The sequence below is a fragment of the Nuphar pumila genome, chromosome 9, assembly GCF_984573655.1.
Source record: "Nuphar pumila chromosome 9, dmNupPumi1.hap1.1, whole genome shotgun sequence".
Classification (NCBI taxonomy): Eukaryota; Viridiplantae; Streptophyta; class Magnoliopsida; order Nymphaeales; family Nymphaeaceae; genus Nuphar; species Nuphar pumila.
In genome coordinates this window covers 117,823,609-117,838,904 of record NC_143257.1, presented here as the reverse complement: position 1 = coordinate 117,838,904, position 15,296 = coordinate 117,823,609, and the positions used below count along the sequence as shown (strand labels likewise).

The following is a 15,296-nucleotide window of genomic DNA, read 5'->3' as shown; positions in this document are numbered from 1 at the left end:
AAATTTTTAAATATATTTGAATAACAGTTTGACAAGCCAAAATCCAGCTCTAAAGCCTCTGAAACATGGGCGCAATTCATTAAGCACATAAAACACAATTCTAATAAGGTTCTTGTATAGAAATTTTGATATTTTTTGGTCTCAAAAGATCATATAATCACAATAGCATGCATCCTAATAAACAAGATTTTTAAGGGACATAAACGTAGTTCTAAAAAATTTGACAACACAATAACATACATCCTACTAAACATTATTTTCAAAAAACATTAATATAATTCTAACAAGGGTCTTGTACAAAAAATTTGACATGACTGGTACAATTTAAAATACATTTGAATAATAGTTTCACCGGCCAAAATCCAGCTTCAAAGCTTATAAAATATGAGCACACCAAAGGAAATACGTAAACACTATTCCAATAAAATTTTAACATTTTGCCTATTACATTCTCAACAAGCGTGCACCCATAATAAAGCTAAAGCACATACATTTAAAAAATACACACATCAACATTTATCTTTGAAATATCAAAACCATTCTAAACAAGATTTACTTACTTCATGCAAGATATATATATATAATCCCTAGAACATGAGAATTGAAAATATGAGAACTAACATAGACTTTTTTGTTCTTTTCTCTTGAATCTAACCATATGGATGTGATCTACATGCTTGGTTTTATATATAAAAACCCGCTCTTGAATCATCCCATTTTGATGCAAAAATGAGATTTTTTTTAAGACTTTAAAATCAATAGCTAGTAATCTTTATAAATATTGAAGCATTCAAAAACTATATTTTTCATCAAAAATACACTATCCAATAGTTGATTCCTAGCAAATTCACTGTGCCAAGCACATCCACATGGTTAGATTTGCAAAAATTAGTATTGAAAATGCTCATATTTCTAGTTCTCATATTATAGTGACTCTCTCTCACTCTCTTTATATATATATATATATATATATATATATATATATATATATATATATATATATATATATATATATATATATACACTTGAGTACCACTTAACGTTAGAAATCTTGCAGTTAATATGCCCCAAATCACGCCAAAAAACGCTACACACGGTTGGACTTTACCATAACGATTCTCTCTCAAAGGGAGAGAGTTGTGAAAGAGAGAGGGGTGAAGAGAGACGATAAAGAAAAGAAAGAAACGTGACAGAGATAGAGAAGAGAGGGGAAGGTTGGGAAGAGGGTGAGAGAGAGAATGGAAAAAAAAACTCATGAATGGCGGGGGATTATATTTGCCCTTGCAGCCCATTATATTATCAAATATATCCTTTTTTATTCTCAATTGGTCCTTTGCTGCACCTAAAATATCAGTTTTGCCATTCTATTAAAACCTGCCTATTTCTAACGACTTTTACCAACAATCTCGGGCACGGCCCTTGCCCAAAAAGCCCATTTTCCTTTAAAAAAATGATTACAATGCCCCTAAATCCAAACCCAATTCAAAATTTTAGAGGTCCAAATAACACTATTTTAATGCATCTAAATGACTCTCATGCAATTATCTACGTTTCCTGAGAATTTTATGTTTAAAATATAAAATATCATGATTACAATGTGATATTTTTTTTTATCAATTACATTATGATTTTTTGCAAATAACACACTATTTTTCAATTTCAAATAGTGGAAATGCCATTTTTAATATCTGTCACTACTTATTATTTATTTTTAATAAAATAAATATTTTTTTTTACTTGCTCGAGTCACCGAATTGTATGTGGCCAATCCGATACCGAGTCCAGAGAATGCCAACCATGATTTTGATAGTTAAATATAGTAAATTATACAAAATATAGTTATATTCATCTTCTTCACGTGAAATTGGTGGTGCTCCCCAATAGAACAAATTAGGTGATATGCCACATCATGGATCGATGGTGTTCCTTCATAACTGCGATTCATCATGCAAATAATCATCGTCCCCATTGACACCTAGATGACATCATCATCAGTAGGGTTGGCAGGTCGGGTTGGCGGGTCAGCATGCCTCAACACAAACCCAACCCGTTTATTAAACGGGTCGGTTGTGGCAAACACGAACCTGACCCGTTTATTAAACGGGTAACCCGACACGACACGGTTAACCTGTTTAATAAACGGGTCGGGTCGGGTCGGGTCGGGTAAACGGGTTGGTGGATCGGGTTTGGGTAAACGGGTTGACCCATCAGCCTAACCCGTTTATTAAATGGGTCAAACGGGTTGGCATACTCCTAACACGAACCCGACCCATTTAATAAACGGGTTAGATGAGTCAACCCGTTTAAGCCAAACCCGAACACGGCTAAGAAGCGGGTTGGCGGGTCGTGTCAGATTTTGCCACCCCTAATCATAAGTGTCACAAATATCGTGAGATTTGAGATTTATGAAAGCTCACAAAAATATCGCTAGAAATTGCTTGAAAGTTTTAAACAGCAATTTCTTGTGATATTTTCAAAATATCATGATTTTTTAATGAAAACATAAATATCACAATTTAAACATGATATTTATGTTTTTAATGACTATTTATCATGAAAAACATCCATTTTATTTTTTAATATTTTTATTTGTATTTTTCAAAAATTGTAATTTTAAATTTGTTTATTATTGCTGATATTTTGTTGGAAAAAATAAAGTTTTTCCAAAAAAAATGATTTCTTGCAATTTTTTGGCTGCAGATATTTTTGCCGTTTTAAACTTTTGTCACTATGATCATTATCAACCACCCTAAGGGTGTCTACATGCCATGGATCTCCACAGAGATCCAAGGACATGTGGATCAAGGTGTGGGCTCCACTCCATGCCTTGATCCGTCTCTCTTTCAAATGAGGGATATCTCAAACCTGAGGATATAAAATCCTTGTTTTAGCCTAAAAAACTTTCAAATATGTGGATTTCTAGGCAGATAGAGAAGGGATGGATTAGAGATCATTGGGTCTCAGATATGGGAATCTCTAATCTGGGATGAGATCCAATCCAATGTCAGGCTTGGCAGCTATTGATCTCTTGAATCAATAGTGAGGATTGCCAAAACACCAAATGTGGGTGATTTGGCATATCACCTTAGTTACCGAGTTCTAAAGGTTCAAAATTATCTAGGAAGCTTCTTTTTTAATTTTGAATATGTAACTTCATAAAATAAGGGTTATGCATATACTTGAGTATGGCAGAATGTAAGAGCATTAACCGGTTTGACTACATACAACCGCGGTGGTTACCCATGTGACTAGCGGGGTCTTGTGTCAAGCTGAAGGCCTGGGATCGAATCCTGCTCGTGCATGGTGGCTACCATTGCTTTATCACGGTTGGACACCTAAAGCTAGGTACACCCGGAGTTTTACCTCGCAGAGAGCTGGGCCTATTAAGTAACCCCATTGTTGATGAGGGTTTTTCTATCATAACAAAAAAAAAAAACAATTTGACTACACACCAATAGGGATGACAGCAGACCGGGGCGGGGCGGGGGACAAGGTATCCTCGCCTTCATCCCCGTTTCATGTCCTCCATTCCCGGTCTAAACAGGAGGAGGCGGGGCGGGGTGCATTTCCCGTCAGTCCACTGCCATCTCTAAAGAAGGATCGGGGACGGAGGCGGGGATCGGGAACCAGGCAGGACGGGGGAAAGCTTTGGTTCATCCCCGCCTCCATTCCTTCACGGGTTTTGATTTTAACCTCCATCCCAATTTTATGTCCTCCTTTCCTAGTCTAAACGGGGTGAGGCCCGGTCCTCCCCGGACACCCCCCCCCCCCCACCACACACACACACACACACACACAAGTCCGCTGCCATCCCTACATACCAAGTTTAGTACACTGTATAAGAAAGTAATTAAGCTAGGTAAACAAATAAGTTGCCTGTAAATTGATTCAGGCACAAAGTAGGTTCGGATCAAGGATGGTTTGGGTACACGTTTTAAAGAACCAATAGGGTCAGGTACAAGTGAGCTTAGTTTTAAAATTTATATAAATAAGATGCAACCTGTTTACTTAACACGTCTAGACCTAACCTTATTGAGCAAAGGAAGGTCAGCTTCAAAGTAGGTGATTCATTTTAGGTTCAGACTGCACGTGGGGCCCAATCAACGTTGTCAGTATCGGAATCGGGCCTGTATCGTTTGGCCAATGAATTCAGGTGAATCGGGCCAACACTGATTCTCAAGTGAATCGTTCTGAATCAGGCAAAAAATAATTAAAAATATTATGTGTCAATCAAAATGTGACACATGTTAAAACTATTAAAATAATATTAAAAACTTAACATAAGCTATCTTTATATTTATTAAAAAATAACCATGTCAGTATCATATCAATTTTCTGGCGGTACGATACATATAGGCTGATACGCACCGATACAGGCAACACTGGGCCCAATGGCCTTTCTTGCCGTGCCATCAAAACTGTGAAAAAATCAGATGTAATATGATTGCACAAATATTTGTGCATTAACCACCTCATCATCCACCATCTTGGGTTGACTGTCAGTTGTGAGGCCCAAGGCCTGATGGAGGGCGATCAAGTGCTTAATGCACAAATTTTGTGCCATGTGATTGCACCCGATCCGGGCTCATCAAAGGCACCAACGAAGTCACATCCATATGAATGGTAATATATTTATGAAATACAAAATAAATAAATAAATAAATAATATATATATATATATATATATATATATATATATATAAAATAAATAAAATCTGTCAGTCAAGGGCATTAATATTTATTCAAATGAATGAACTGTACCATTTGAACCCAGTCTTGCATAAAATTATAAGGTGTAAGGAAGTGCATCAAACATTTATTAGTGTGATGAAAAACAAATAGTCTCGATAAAATCAAACATAAAAATAACGCATAATATTGCATTCTAATGCTTTAACACGTTAAAAACGTTGAACCCAACAGGCGCTCTGCGTGGTTGGTAGGAGCTGTCAGTGTACGTCTCCTTGTGGTGGGACATTGCAGGTTCAAACCCCAATGATACTTTCAAAATAGTAACTGGTGAGGGTCTGCCTAACCCCAACTTGCCGTTACAAAAAAAACGTTAAAAAGATGGAAGTATAGTATAAAAAAAAAGCAACGTTAAAAACAAATAATCATCCGCCAGCCTGCCAATATTGACATTGACAAAATGCAAAATTAATAAATAATATAAATATTAATTGTCATCATCAATGAGAACAACTAATTTTATTTGTTATATTCAACAAAATTGAAATTGCTCCACAGTCCACATCGTTTTAAATACAGAACATAAATAGGAAACAATAAGACTTTAGTTGCTGCAACAACCAATTTAATGAGGAGGTTGAGAGTTAAAGAGAGAAAAATAGAAACCATCACATCCTCTAGTTGAGGCTAATAAGTTAGGGTGTCAACGGGTCCGGTTTGATTCTGACCCAAGTAGAACCAGACCCATACTTGATTTGAGATACTGGTATCTAGTCTAGACCTAGGTTCAATCGAATCCACCATAAGAGAAACCATGCCCAAATTATATAAAGATTACATGAACCATACCCTGTAAAATAATATTATTTTATCCTTTTTACGTAGAAAATTTACTGATCTTAGTCGAAACTTGGGTCGGGTATGAAATTTCACAAACCATTCTTGGCTCCATATATTAATCGGATCCTTAGGGTCCGACCCACATTGTAATCAAACCTTCATGTTTATCACCAAACCCCGACCCTATAGTGTTTGGTACGGGTCGGGACCAGGTCAAACCCAACCCATTGACAACCCTAAAACAAATTAAATCTTCTAGTGGCAGCTAGTGGCTCAACCGTGTTCGGCTCACACAAAGCTTGTTCATGTGTACGGCGACCCCACCCAAGAGTAGCTTGTTTAGCATAAACGAGCTATGGTTGGGCTCGTGTCAACTCATATAGATGTACTATATGATTTATAACTATAATATTTTGTAATGAAAAACACATATAGTAAAAGTACTTGGCTTGATAAAATTAGGGGTGTAAACGGCTTGGGTTTGGTTCGGACCCAGGTAAAACCAAACTTGGATCAGATTTTCGGGTATAGTATTGGGTCCAAACTCAGGTTTAATTGGGTCCATTATAAGAAAAACCATACCCGGACCCGATAAGAACTATATAAATCCAACTCGGAACTCGGGTCCATTTCATTGAAAATTTATGTCTTAATCAGAACTCGGGTCGGGTCTGGGTCTGGCATAAAATTTGACATACTATACCCGGGTCCATTCATATATTAATCGGACCTTCAAGTTTCGACTTGAGTTTTCTTATTTATCACCATACCTGGTCCCTATTGGATTTTTTAGGGTCGGGTCTGGGTAAACCAGGCCCCTTGACACCCCTAAAAATCATATGAAAGAAACAGTAAAGAGGTTTCTGGTTTCTAACAGAAGTTTAACCAAGTTAGTTGCCATGTATTGCAATGCAAATATAAGGTCAAGGCAGAACGATCGAGTCGAATAAATCTTTTGATTTCAACAAGAACAACAAAAAACAAAATAAAAAAAAAGATAGTTTTACTTTGCACCTGCAGGACCCGTGACCCGGTCTTTTTTTCTTGAAAGGCAAGCTGGGGTTAAGCAGACCCCTACCAGTTATACAACATACCATTGGGATTTGAACTTGCAACATCCCATCATAAGGTGACATGCACTACAGCACCTTAGAAACCTTGCATTCTCAGCAATCTCAAACATTATATTAAGATATTTTAAAATTGGGAAAATTTCATTTAGAGGCCAACCTTTTGCCCCTAATTTAATAAAATACACTAATGTTTCTGAAATTCCTGATACAGGGCCTCTGTTTTCCCAAAAACTGTCAAACAGAGGCCTGCCATTATTATTGGATGTTAACCAGGTTTAATCATGTCAAATTGCAATAATAACCTTTATAATCAAATGCTTAAAATATTTACCTTTTTTTTTAAAGAATGAATATGTTTTAAATTCAAAGGACAATCCAGGAAGCTGAAAGCGAGTCATATTTTTAAAGATGATGGATGTTGACTTGAGGCCTCTATTTGACAGTTTGGGAAAAGCTATGACATTTTTGAAATTTGACCAAAGTGTGTCCCATTTCTAAAATTAGGGGCAAAAGGTTGGACTTAAGTGAAATTCTCCATTTAAATTTTTTTGGTCGCATTTCTTTTTTTCAAAATCTCACCAAAATAAATAAACAATGCCAAAGAATATAAAGAAAAAGAACAAAAATAGTAAATGATGTGCAAACTGCAAACAAATAAAACAATTGATATTCTTACCTACATTATGCTGATGTGAACGCAAAAACCATGATATTTTAGTTCCATGTTAACATTATATATTTTTTCAAAATATCATGATATATTGACCGTTTTAAATGGCAATCAAAATATCGTTTTTTTTTTCTGTGGTACTTTTACAACACAGAGAATAAATCTTGGGCCCAGGCTTGCACTCATGCCTCATTGACCTTGACTTCAATTTCTAGTTCACAGAAAGGTGATCACACCATAGTAGTGTTCCCACAAGAAGGGGTCAGCCCAATTTCCACTACAAAGAAATATATTTATAAATCAACCAACCAATAGAATGGTCTGCACAGAATTGAGAATCAATAAAGCAAAAAATGCTGTAAAATGATCATTAGGGATTCACCTGAATCAATGCACTATTTGCCGGCTTCATTTGAAAATACAACAACGGTGTCACCAGGTCATTTTTCCTTAGACATAAAACCCTTAAATCTCACTCTTGCCATTCTAGCTGCCCACAAAGTATCTTTTGACATAATGGGATTAGGCCATTAGGGTCACTGCCCTAGGGATTAGGGCAGTAGGTTCCCCTTCAGCCTTTTGCTTGGACTTTTGGTCTTCACTGCCCCTTTCCCTTGCACAACACAGGCTTTATTGCTATATGAAAAGAAGAGCCCAAGTTAGCATCCCACAGCAGCTTCCCTAATCTTCAAAAACCATGTCTGCCACCAATATAAAATCCCCTTTACTGCTGCCTCGAAACAAATGCAGGAAAAAGTTGGATATCCTCACATATTGAAATGACTAATTTGTCCCCAAAGTTAAACCCTTGATATTGGAGCTCATTTGCCATCCCCAAAATTCCAATAAAAAGTAAATGCTTTTTCTCACTCCTATCACCAACATATTTTTTAGTGGAAGTAATTGGGTCATGGCCAGTTATGCTTTTAACTAATAAGGAACATTTGGGTCAATAAGGCAATGAACATGTACAGTTGTCGTAAGGCACAGGGTCTCCCTTGTCATGACATAAATGGAGGTCTATATCATGTACAAGTCCACAGAAGTAACCCTTCCTTTCAACTTGGCTACTTTTGCCGCTTCAGAACATCCAACTTCAAGAGGAAAAGCAGAAGAAATGGGTCTCCCCTGTACTGCATTAGCATGCTTGTGCTTGATGCTGGTATCAAACTTGAACAAAACAGTGGCTGCAGATGAAGATTGGAGGTTGGCTACTGCTACATTCTCCAAAGATTCAGATGGGTCCATAACTATTGGTATTTCTGTTCCTGAGTACTCATCTTTCTTTTGCTGCTGCAGTCTTCCTTGCTTGCTCCCCTGGTTTATATGTGCCGTTTGTTTTAGCATCTCTCTCTTCTTGTTTTTGTTCCATCTTCTCATTCATACATTAAACAATGTAAAACTTCTCTATACAGAAAGAAAACATGCTAGTTTTTGACGTTCAAAATATGGTATGTTGATTTCCAACTCTTGGCTTGCTTTGTTTTCCAATTTTTAGGTGGGGCATGTGGTTTTGGAGTGGTTTACCAGAAAGGTTATGGGGAGCACACAACTGCACTCGGTAGTAGTCTGTTTAACAACGGAGGGAGCTGTGGTGCCTGCTATGAAGTTAGGTGTGTGGATCACATTCTATGGTGTCTGGTGGGAAGCCCATCTGTGATTGTGACTGCAACCGATTTCTGTCCTCCAAACTACGGGCTGCCCAGTGATTATGGTGGCTGGTGCAACCCTCCAAGAGAGCATTTTGAGATGTCTTATTCTGCTTTCATGAAAATTGCAGAGACGAAGGCCGATATCGTGCCCATTCAATACAGAAGGTAAGCCGTGATGAATTCTTGAATGTCCTGGGACTCAACCTGGTAAACCTTGACATAGGTTGCCATGTTGCTAAGCGACTCAACCTTGTGAAATTTTTGGCTAGAACTTGGTCGTCTTGAGCATGCTCAAACATCTGCAAGTCTACAGAGACGGGATTATGGGGAGTTTAAAAGTTCATTGATCTTCAAACATTGAGAGCGAGAGACTCTTTTTTCAGGTTGTAAGCTGTAACCATCTGTGGAGCAGATCAAACCCAAGTTAGCTATGTTCAATGCCCCCCTGGACCTTGCTCATCTTTGGGATAAATGGTATTCAATGCACCGTGATATGAACAACCCAATCCCTGCAATATCTCCAGAACTTGATCTGCGTTTTTGCAAATACCACTGCAGCTTGATTGGTGGATTAGTAGTATGATTTTCCTGTTTATGTATTTTAATTCTGTTAGGATGCTTGTGCATAAGGAGTTACCTCGAAACTCTACCTCAACTAAATAAGAAAACATGAGTCCCATTATCATGATGTGAATGCAGTACCATCTCAATCTTCAGAAATGTCATTTTCTATCTCATGAACCATGTGAACATCACTGAAACCATTCATGCTTTTTCCAGGGTCAATTGTGACAGGAGGGGTGGGATGAGATTCGCACTGAGTGGGAGTTCTTACTATCATCAGGTTCTCATCACAAATGTTGGTTTGGATGGAGAAGTTGCTGAGGTCAAAGTGAAGGGCTCCGAGACAGGATGGATACAAATGGGTAGGAACTGGGGTCAGAATTGGCAATGCAATGCAAATTTGATTGGCCAGCCTCTGTCGTTTGAGGTCAGCAGCAGTTCTGGAAGAAGGGTTACATCCTATAACGTTGTTCCTGCAGATTGGCAGTTCGGCCAGACATTTGAAGGCAAACAATTTGTAACATGATTCCCATAATTCCCCGTCGTGGAGATGCAATGGAGAAGTGCTACTGTTCTGCAGAAACACCAAAAAAACTTCTGTCCAAAGGAAGGAAGGAAAACGGACAAATGCTGCTGCTGTTCAGAAAAGTATCTAATCCAAGTATAGATATGAAAGGAATCAAGCTTGTCAATCAAGAGTGTTCTCATTTGTAATTAAATTCGATATTCTCATGACTTTGTCTGGTTCTTTCATAAAAAGTTACTTATATAATATTTTCTAAGCATTCACAAATCACAAGAAAGCAGACAATGATCATTTCAACAATGACAGCAGGGTCCCACATGTGCACTTTGAAGACGGCAAGGTGCCCTACCTCTAGATTTTCCCTACCTCTAAACTTCCCACAATTGCATTTGATTTTCAGAACTGTTTCCTCCTCTGCAACAGGTTGCAGGAAACATGCACATAGAATTGTGATGTTAGCTAGTTCTTATGCACCAATGCACCATTGTTGTTAGATGTCTAAAGCAGCAGCTACGTCACAGGGATGCGTTAGAGCAGTAATGGCATGCTTCATCTATTCCAACCACGCTTTCATAAATCATCTTGCGTTTCCATGTCTGTATGTTCTTTGTATGAAGCTGCTTCATCAATGCATGTTTTTTGTAGGCTTTTGTAACGATTGGATGCTTTTCCCCACATGGAAGGCGATCCTCACTCATTCACGCGACAGATGGTGTTTTTTTTTTAAAGTCAAGCTGGGGCGGACCCCCACCAGTTATTATTCAACGTACCACTGGGGTTTTGAACCTTCCACGTCCCACCACAGAGACGTGCACTGACAGCTCCTACCAACCACACGGAGCGGGTTGGTGCAACAAATGGTGTGGTGCATCATGAATAAGTGTCATTTTTTGTAAATAAAGCATCACCTTTCATAGATCCCATATAGGCAACACAAATGCAGGTGGCTTGTGCAAAATTCACTTTCATGGGCCCTGTGGAGATATGGCTTTCCTTGTGAAATCATTTCCCATAATTGGTCAAATTATACAGTTAATGATACATTTTCCTCCTTGCCTAATTCCAGTTTGTAGAAAAAGGGCAATGGTTGTCCGGGAGAATGGTGTTGGAAAGGCAGATTGTACAAGAGCAGAATTGTAATTCCAATAACTAAAGGGCTTTTACTTTTCCAGTTTCCCCTCTTCAATTGCTTAGCTCTCAAGCAAAAAGCCTTGGGGAATTCAGTTTCTTTTTTCATTTAAACTCTATTGCAGAGGAGTGGAAGTGTGGAGTCCATTGCATAAGGTTTAGATTGGGAGCATGGGAAATGGTTTTTGAGGGTGTTGGCAAAAGAAGTCAAATTCATCACCGACACCCGCCCCATCATCTACTCCGATGGTGCTTTCAACTACCATCTAGTTCAAATTTTCAGGTGCATTGAGTGATGGTCCTTCCCAAACATCTTTCAGTGCAAATGGGAAAGGAACTACTGAACTATCCCAAACAAGTGCTACAGGAAGTTCCAAATCCATGTTTTTGGCTTTATATGTGGAATCCATCACTGTAACCCCAATGTTCGGGCTCCCAAACAAAGCCTTAATGTCTTGAGAATAAAGAACATATATTAGAATGGAGGAGTCACCAAAAGAAAGAGATCACCACTCTAAAAACAAAATGTTGATCAAATGTTATTATGATACGAAAAGAACAGCATGAGGACATGGAGCTTCAGCTGCTTCACAATGCTGTAGTTGGACCGGCAGTGTCATCAATCACTGTGCTCCAATTAGAAAGAGGTGCATCTGCATGCTACCCACTATAAGATGGGTGGCCTCCTTGATAAACAACAGCTATGTAGCAAAAAGTATGTGTGTGTGTTGGCAGTGAAGTTGGGAGTAATCTCTAATGTGATCCAAACCAAGATCACTTGGTCAAGATAGTGTCTCTGACTGGTCCATCCATCTTATATGAACCCAACACAAGGTTACAAACCGAACCATTGAGCTTAGAACTACAAGGACAAAGGCCATGTGCAATTCAATGTTTCAACAAACATCGGTAGATGAACTGGATTAGTTTGAAGCTGATGCAACTCTTCATTATCATCTTCAACCATCATCACCATTATTACTGTTGCTATTATAAGATGGTAGTACTTCGCCCTTAATTAGACCAATTAGTAGAGCTAAGAAAATCCACGGTAGCTATAAATCTAGTCACCCTAACTACCAATGGCATCTGTTACCATAATCTGATACGTCCAATGCATGTCCACATCTTTTAGCTCAGCGAATGAGGAAGATGAACCACCACATTCTAGTCTTCCAGCATGGCAGATGTACTATGCAGTTTGGCTTCACTGTAGACCAGAAAACTTTTATGCCTTCCAAACTCTCTCAACAGTCCAAAATTGTAACCTGCCCGCTGCTCAAACTCTTTTTGTTAAGAACATGAATCAGACCAAACAATGTTTGATCTCAAGAGAACAGAAACATCGATATCTACGAGGGTACCAAGTTCAGCAGCCCTGACTATTATCTCATCAGGCCTTCTCTATGGTTGCACAACTGCACTTCATGCCGTCTGAATCATGTCATACACCAAAAATCATGGAAGTCATGGGGCCGCCGGGCTATCTTCTTTTTCAATAAGGAACTCCAAAAGCACACCAAACTGCTTCTCTGCTTCATGCCCAAGGCTAGCAGAAACACCGAATTCTCCTTTTGAATCCATACCATTTAATAAGTACTCTAAATGTCGACTCATCTGGTTCAGAACCCACCTTCTTCATCAAGTGAAAACATTCCATGGCAATTCCAGGCATGCTGAACTCCATTAAGATTTTCACAAGCGAATTGAAACCTTCATCATCAGCCTCACAAATCTCAAACTTCATATCTGAGAAAAGAAGTTCAACCTTTTCAATCATTCCATTCCGTGCCAATACTGTAATTATTTCAGCATACAATGATACTTGAGGTTTGTACCAATACTCCTTTCGAACATCATCAAATGCCTAAACATGTAAAACAAAATCCGGTAATTGGCATATCAATCAATTTCCACATTGCACAGGAATCAGAAAGTGGCAACCCAACTGGGTTGACTCAATATCTTATGAGGCTAAAACCATGTTTCAGCCTGCTGTCATACACGCATACTGTGAGCCTGCCCAGCCTGCATGATCAATCACCAGGTTCAGTTTAGCATTGTGATCTGTTTATGTTGATTTAGACATGATTGTTGATTACCATGGGCTAGCCTGTCTTACTCTTAAAAGCTCGTCTCTACCCAGTGCATTTTCTGATCTCAGGCACACTAAACTGTATACAAAATGCTAGTGAACTCTGTGTGTGTGCGTGCACATATGCACACATGTTTGTGCATCTAGGCATATGCATGCTGTTAATATCCACAGCCTTCTGTGGATGACAAGAAGTTCAAATAAACTAATCTGCCACTAACAAATTCTTAAATATCAAGCTGGCACCCAGTATTTATTGCCACTGCCAGTAGTTGTAACAGTAGTAGTACTAGTAGCAGTATTGTAACTTGTAAGCATAAATATTAAAATATCTTTCTAATTACAAGTAGAGGTGACTAAAATAATTTGGCCAGAGAAGTAAGCCAAATTTATATCAACAAGAAATCTTTATTAACATTAAATTACCTACAACTTGACAAGTTCTTTAATTTCCTTTTTGATCTCATCAAATTGGCCTGACTTAAATTTGACTTATGGTGGGAGAAAATAGTAGGGTTATAAAACAAAACGTACTTTTTAATACCCAAAATTGACCTTTCATTTTTCAGAGCTCTAATGTTCAGCTAAGAAACTTAATTGTTAGGATTCACTGCTATAACCAACATAGGAATATATTTTTTCTTATGACAATTCCAATCCAAGGTTCTCAGCAGGCTTCTGACGACTAAGGATATCCGAAATTTCTTGACGCAAGCCCTCTTACATAAGTGAGGATTCTCGTTTGGAAGGCGAACTAATAGTTTTCATGTCACCTGAAGGTGGGTTTGTGTGAAATTATCATACTTGGCAAACCACACTACGAACACGATTTTTATGCTAAAATCCAAGGATCCATGTATGTCCTATAATACCAATAAGGATTAGGTAAGAACTGAACCTGATGATACTAAACGTGTCAAAACCAGTTTGATACTGTTAACCTCAACGAGGAACAAGCACGACATTCCATAAGTTATAACTGAATCCATTTTTATAGTTTTAAATATTTCTTTTATTTGAATCTTTGTAATGGACATCATATTCAAATAGTTTATCTATATCTAATTTAATAGTTCATTAGGATTAGTATGCTTCTTAACTAATGTTTTTTGGCAATAAGTAGGTTAGATCTATTAGGATTGAGATTCTTCTCTTATAAATAATATAGAGGCCTAAGGTTTATTAGAGAGTTGAGTTGAAATACAAAATTGTTAATTTCCAATTTATTTCAATTATTCATAGTTTTAGTTAATTTCTTGTCATTTTCAATTATTTTCCTGCATTCTAGCTAATTTCTTATTTGGGTAGATTTTCTGCCATCTCGGGTTCTGACATTGCATCATAACTTCAGTTTTATATATGAAAAGAGATGAAAAAAGTCCTTGATTTGATTTACAAGGCATTATGCATCATCGTTGCATCTGCTGCTGTTGACAGCCACCCATCTCAATATTTCTTGAGTCACATCTGTCAAAGGCGCCGCATATAATGTGAACACTTTGGTTTATCCATATAAATCTACATCCAAGTATATTCAACTGGACCTGTTCACTATCTGTTTGGATCCAGAAAAGGAATGCTCATGTCCAAAGGACTGGGTTGAACAGAAACAGAGAATATTGGCTACCCTCGAGTGCACCAAACCCTCTAGCTGAAACTCATAGTTGCCCTTTGTTTCGTCAATCTGACCCTATACGTGTTCAAACATGGTTCACTTATTAAGAAATGCACTTTGGATAAGGGGTTTTGATCTAAATGCATGATTTTGATCTAAATGCACTATATATATATGCTTGACTTATTAAGAATTGCAATGTGAAGCAGGTCGGGTGCAGCCCAGCCTGACCCAATCTTAAAATGCATAAATGCTTGACTGAAATTATGAGTTAATGAAAGAATTAAAGTTTTCATGCAACTAATTCTTAATTAATACAACTAACTAGGTAAATAGTAATAATTAACAAATAACAAGTTTCCATATATCTAATTAGGTAAATAATAATTGTTATTCAAGTTATTATATAATAATTAATTTTAAAAAAAATTATATTATTAAAAA

General features: G+C 37.7%; 2 protein-coding genes across 2 annotated transcripts in view; one reads left to right on the top strand and one right to left on the bottom strand.

The window, feature by feature from the left end:
• Positions 1 to 8,398: 8,398 nt before the first annotated feature.
• On the top strand, positions 8,399 to 10,221 carry LOC149829031 (expansin-A20-like). The gene is made up of 3 exons (XM_090017032.1): positions 8,399 to 8,528; positions 8,771 to 9,089; positions 9,705 to 10,221. Exons 1-3 carry the CDS (start codon positions 8,429 to 8,431, stop codon positions 10,012 to 10,014), a joined length of 729 nt encoding a protein of 242 aa, XP_089873158.1. The 5' UTR covers positions 8,399 to 8,428; the 3' UTR covers positions 10,015 to 10,221.
• A 2,388-nt stretch (positions 10,222 to 12,609) lies between these two features.
• LOC149829030 (uncharacterized) overlaps positions 12,610 to 15,296 on the bottom strand; it is a 67,330-nt gene continuing 64,643 nt past the window's right edge. The window contains exons 12-13 of the mRNA XM_090017200.1: positions 12,842 to 13,009; positions 12,610 to 12,759 (exon numbers count right to left, since the gene is read on the bottom strand). Of these exons, the coding sequence (XP_089873326.1) occupies positions 12,610 to 12,759; positions 12,842 to 13,009 (318 nt within the window). The remainder of the gene's footprint in view (positions 12,760 to 12,841; positions 13,010 to 15,296) is intronic.

Coding starts and splice junctions, on each gene's coding strand:
- LOC149829031 (XM_090017032.1), top strand. CDS start 8,429: ATGCTGGTATCAAACTTGAACAAAACAGTGGCTGCAGATGAAGATTGG. Junction 8,529..8,770: donor AGATGGGTCCATAACTATTG/GTATTTCTGTTC, acceptor TCCAATTTTTAG/GTGGGGCATGTGGTTTTGGA. Junction 9,090..9,704: donor GTGCCCATTCAATACAGAAG/GTAAGCCGTGAT, acceptor TGCTTTTTCCAG/GGTCAATTGTGACAGGAGGG.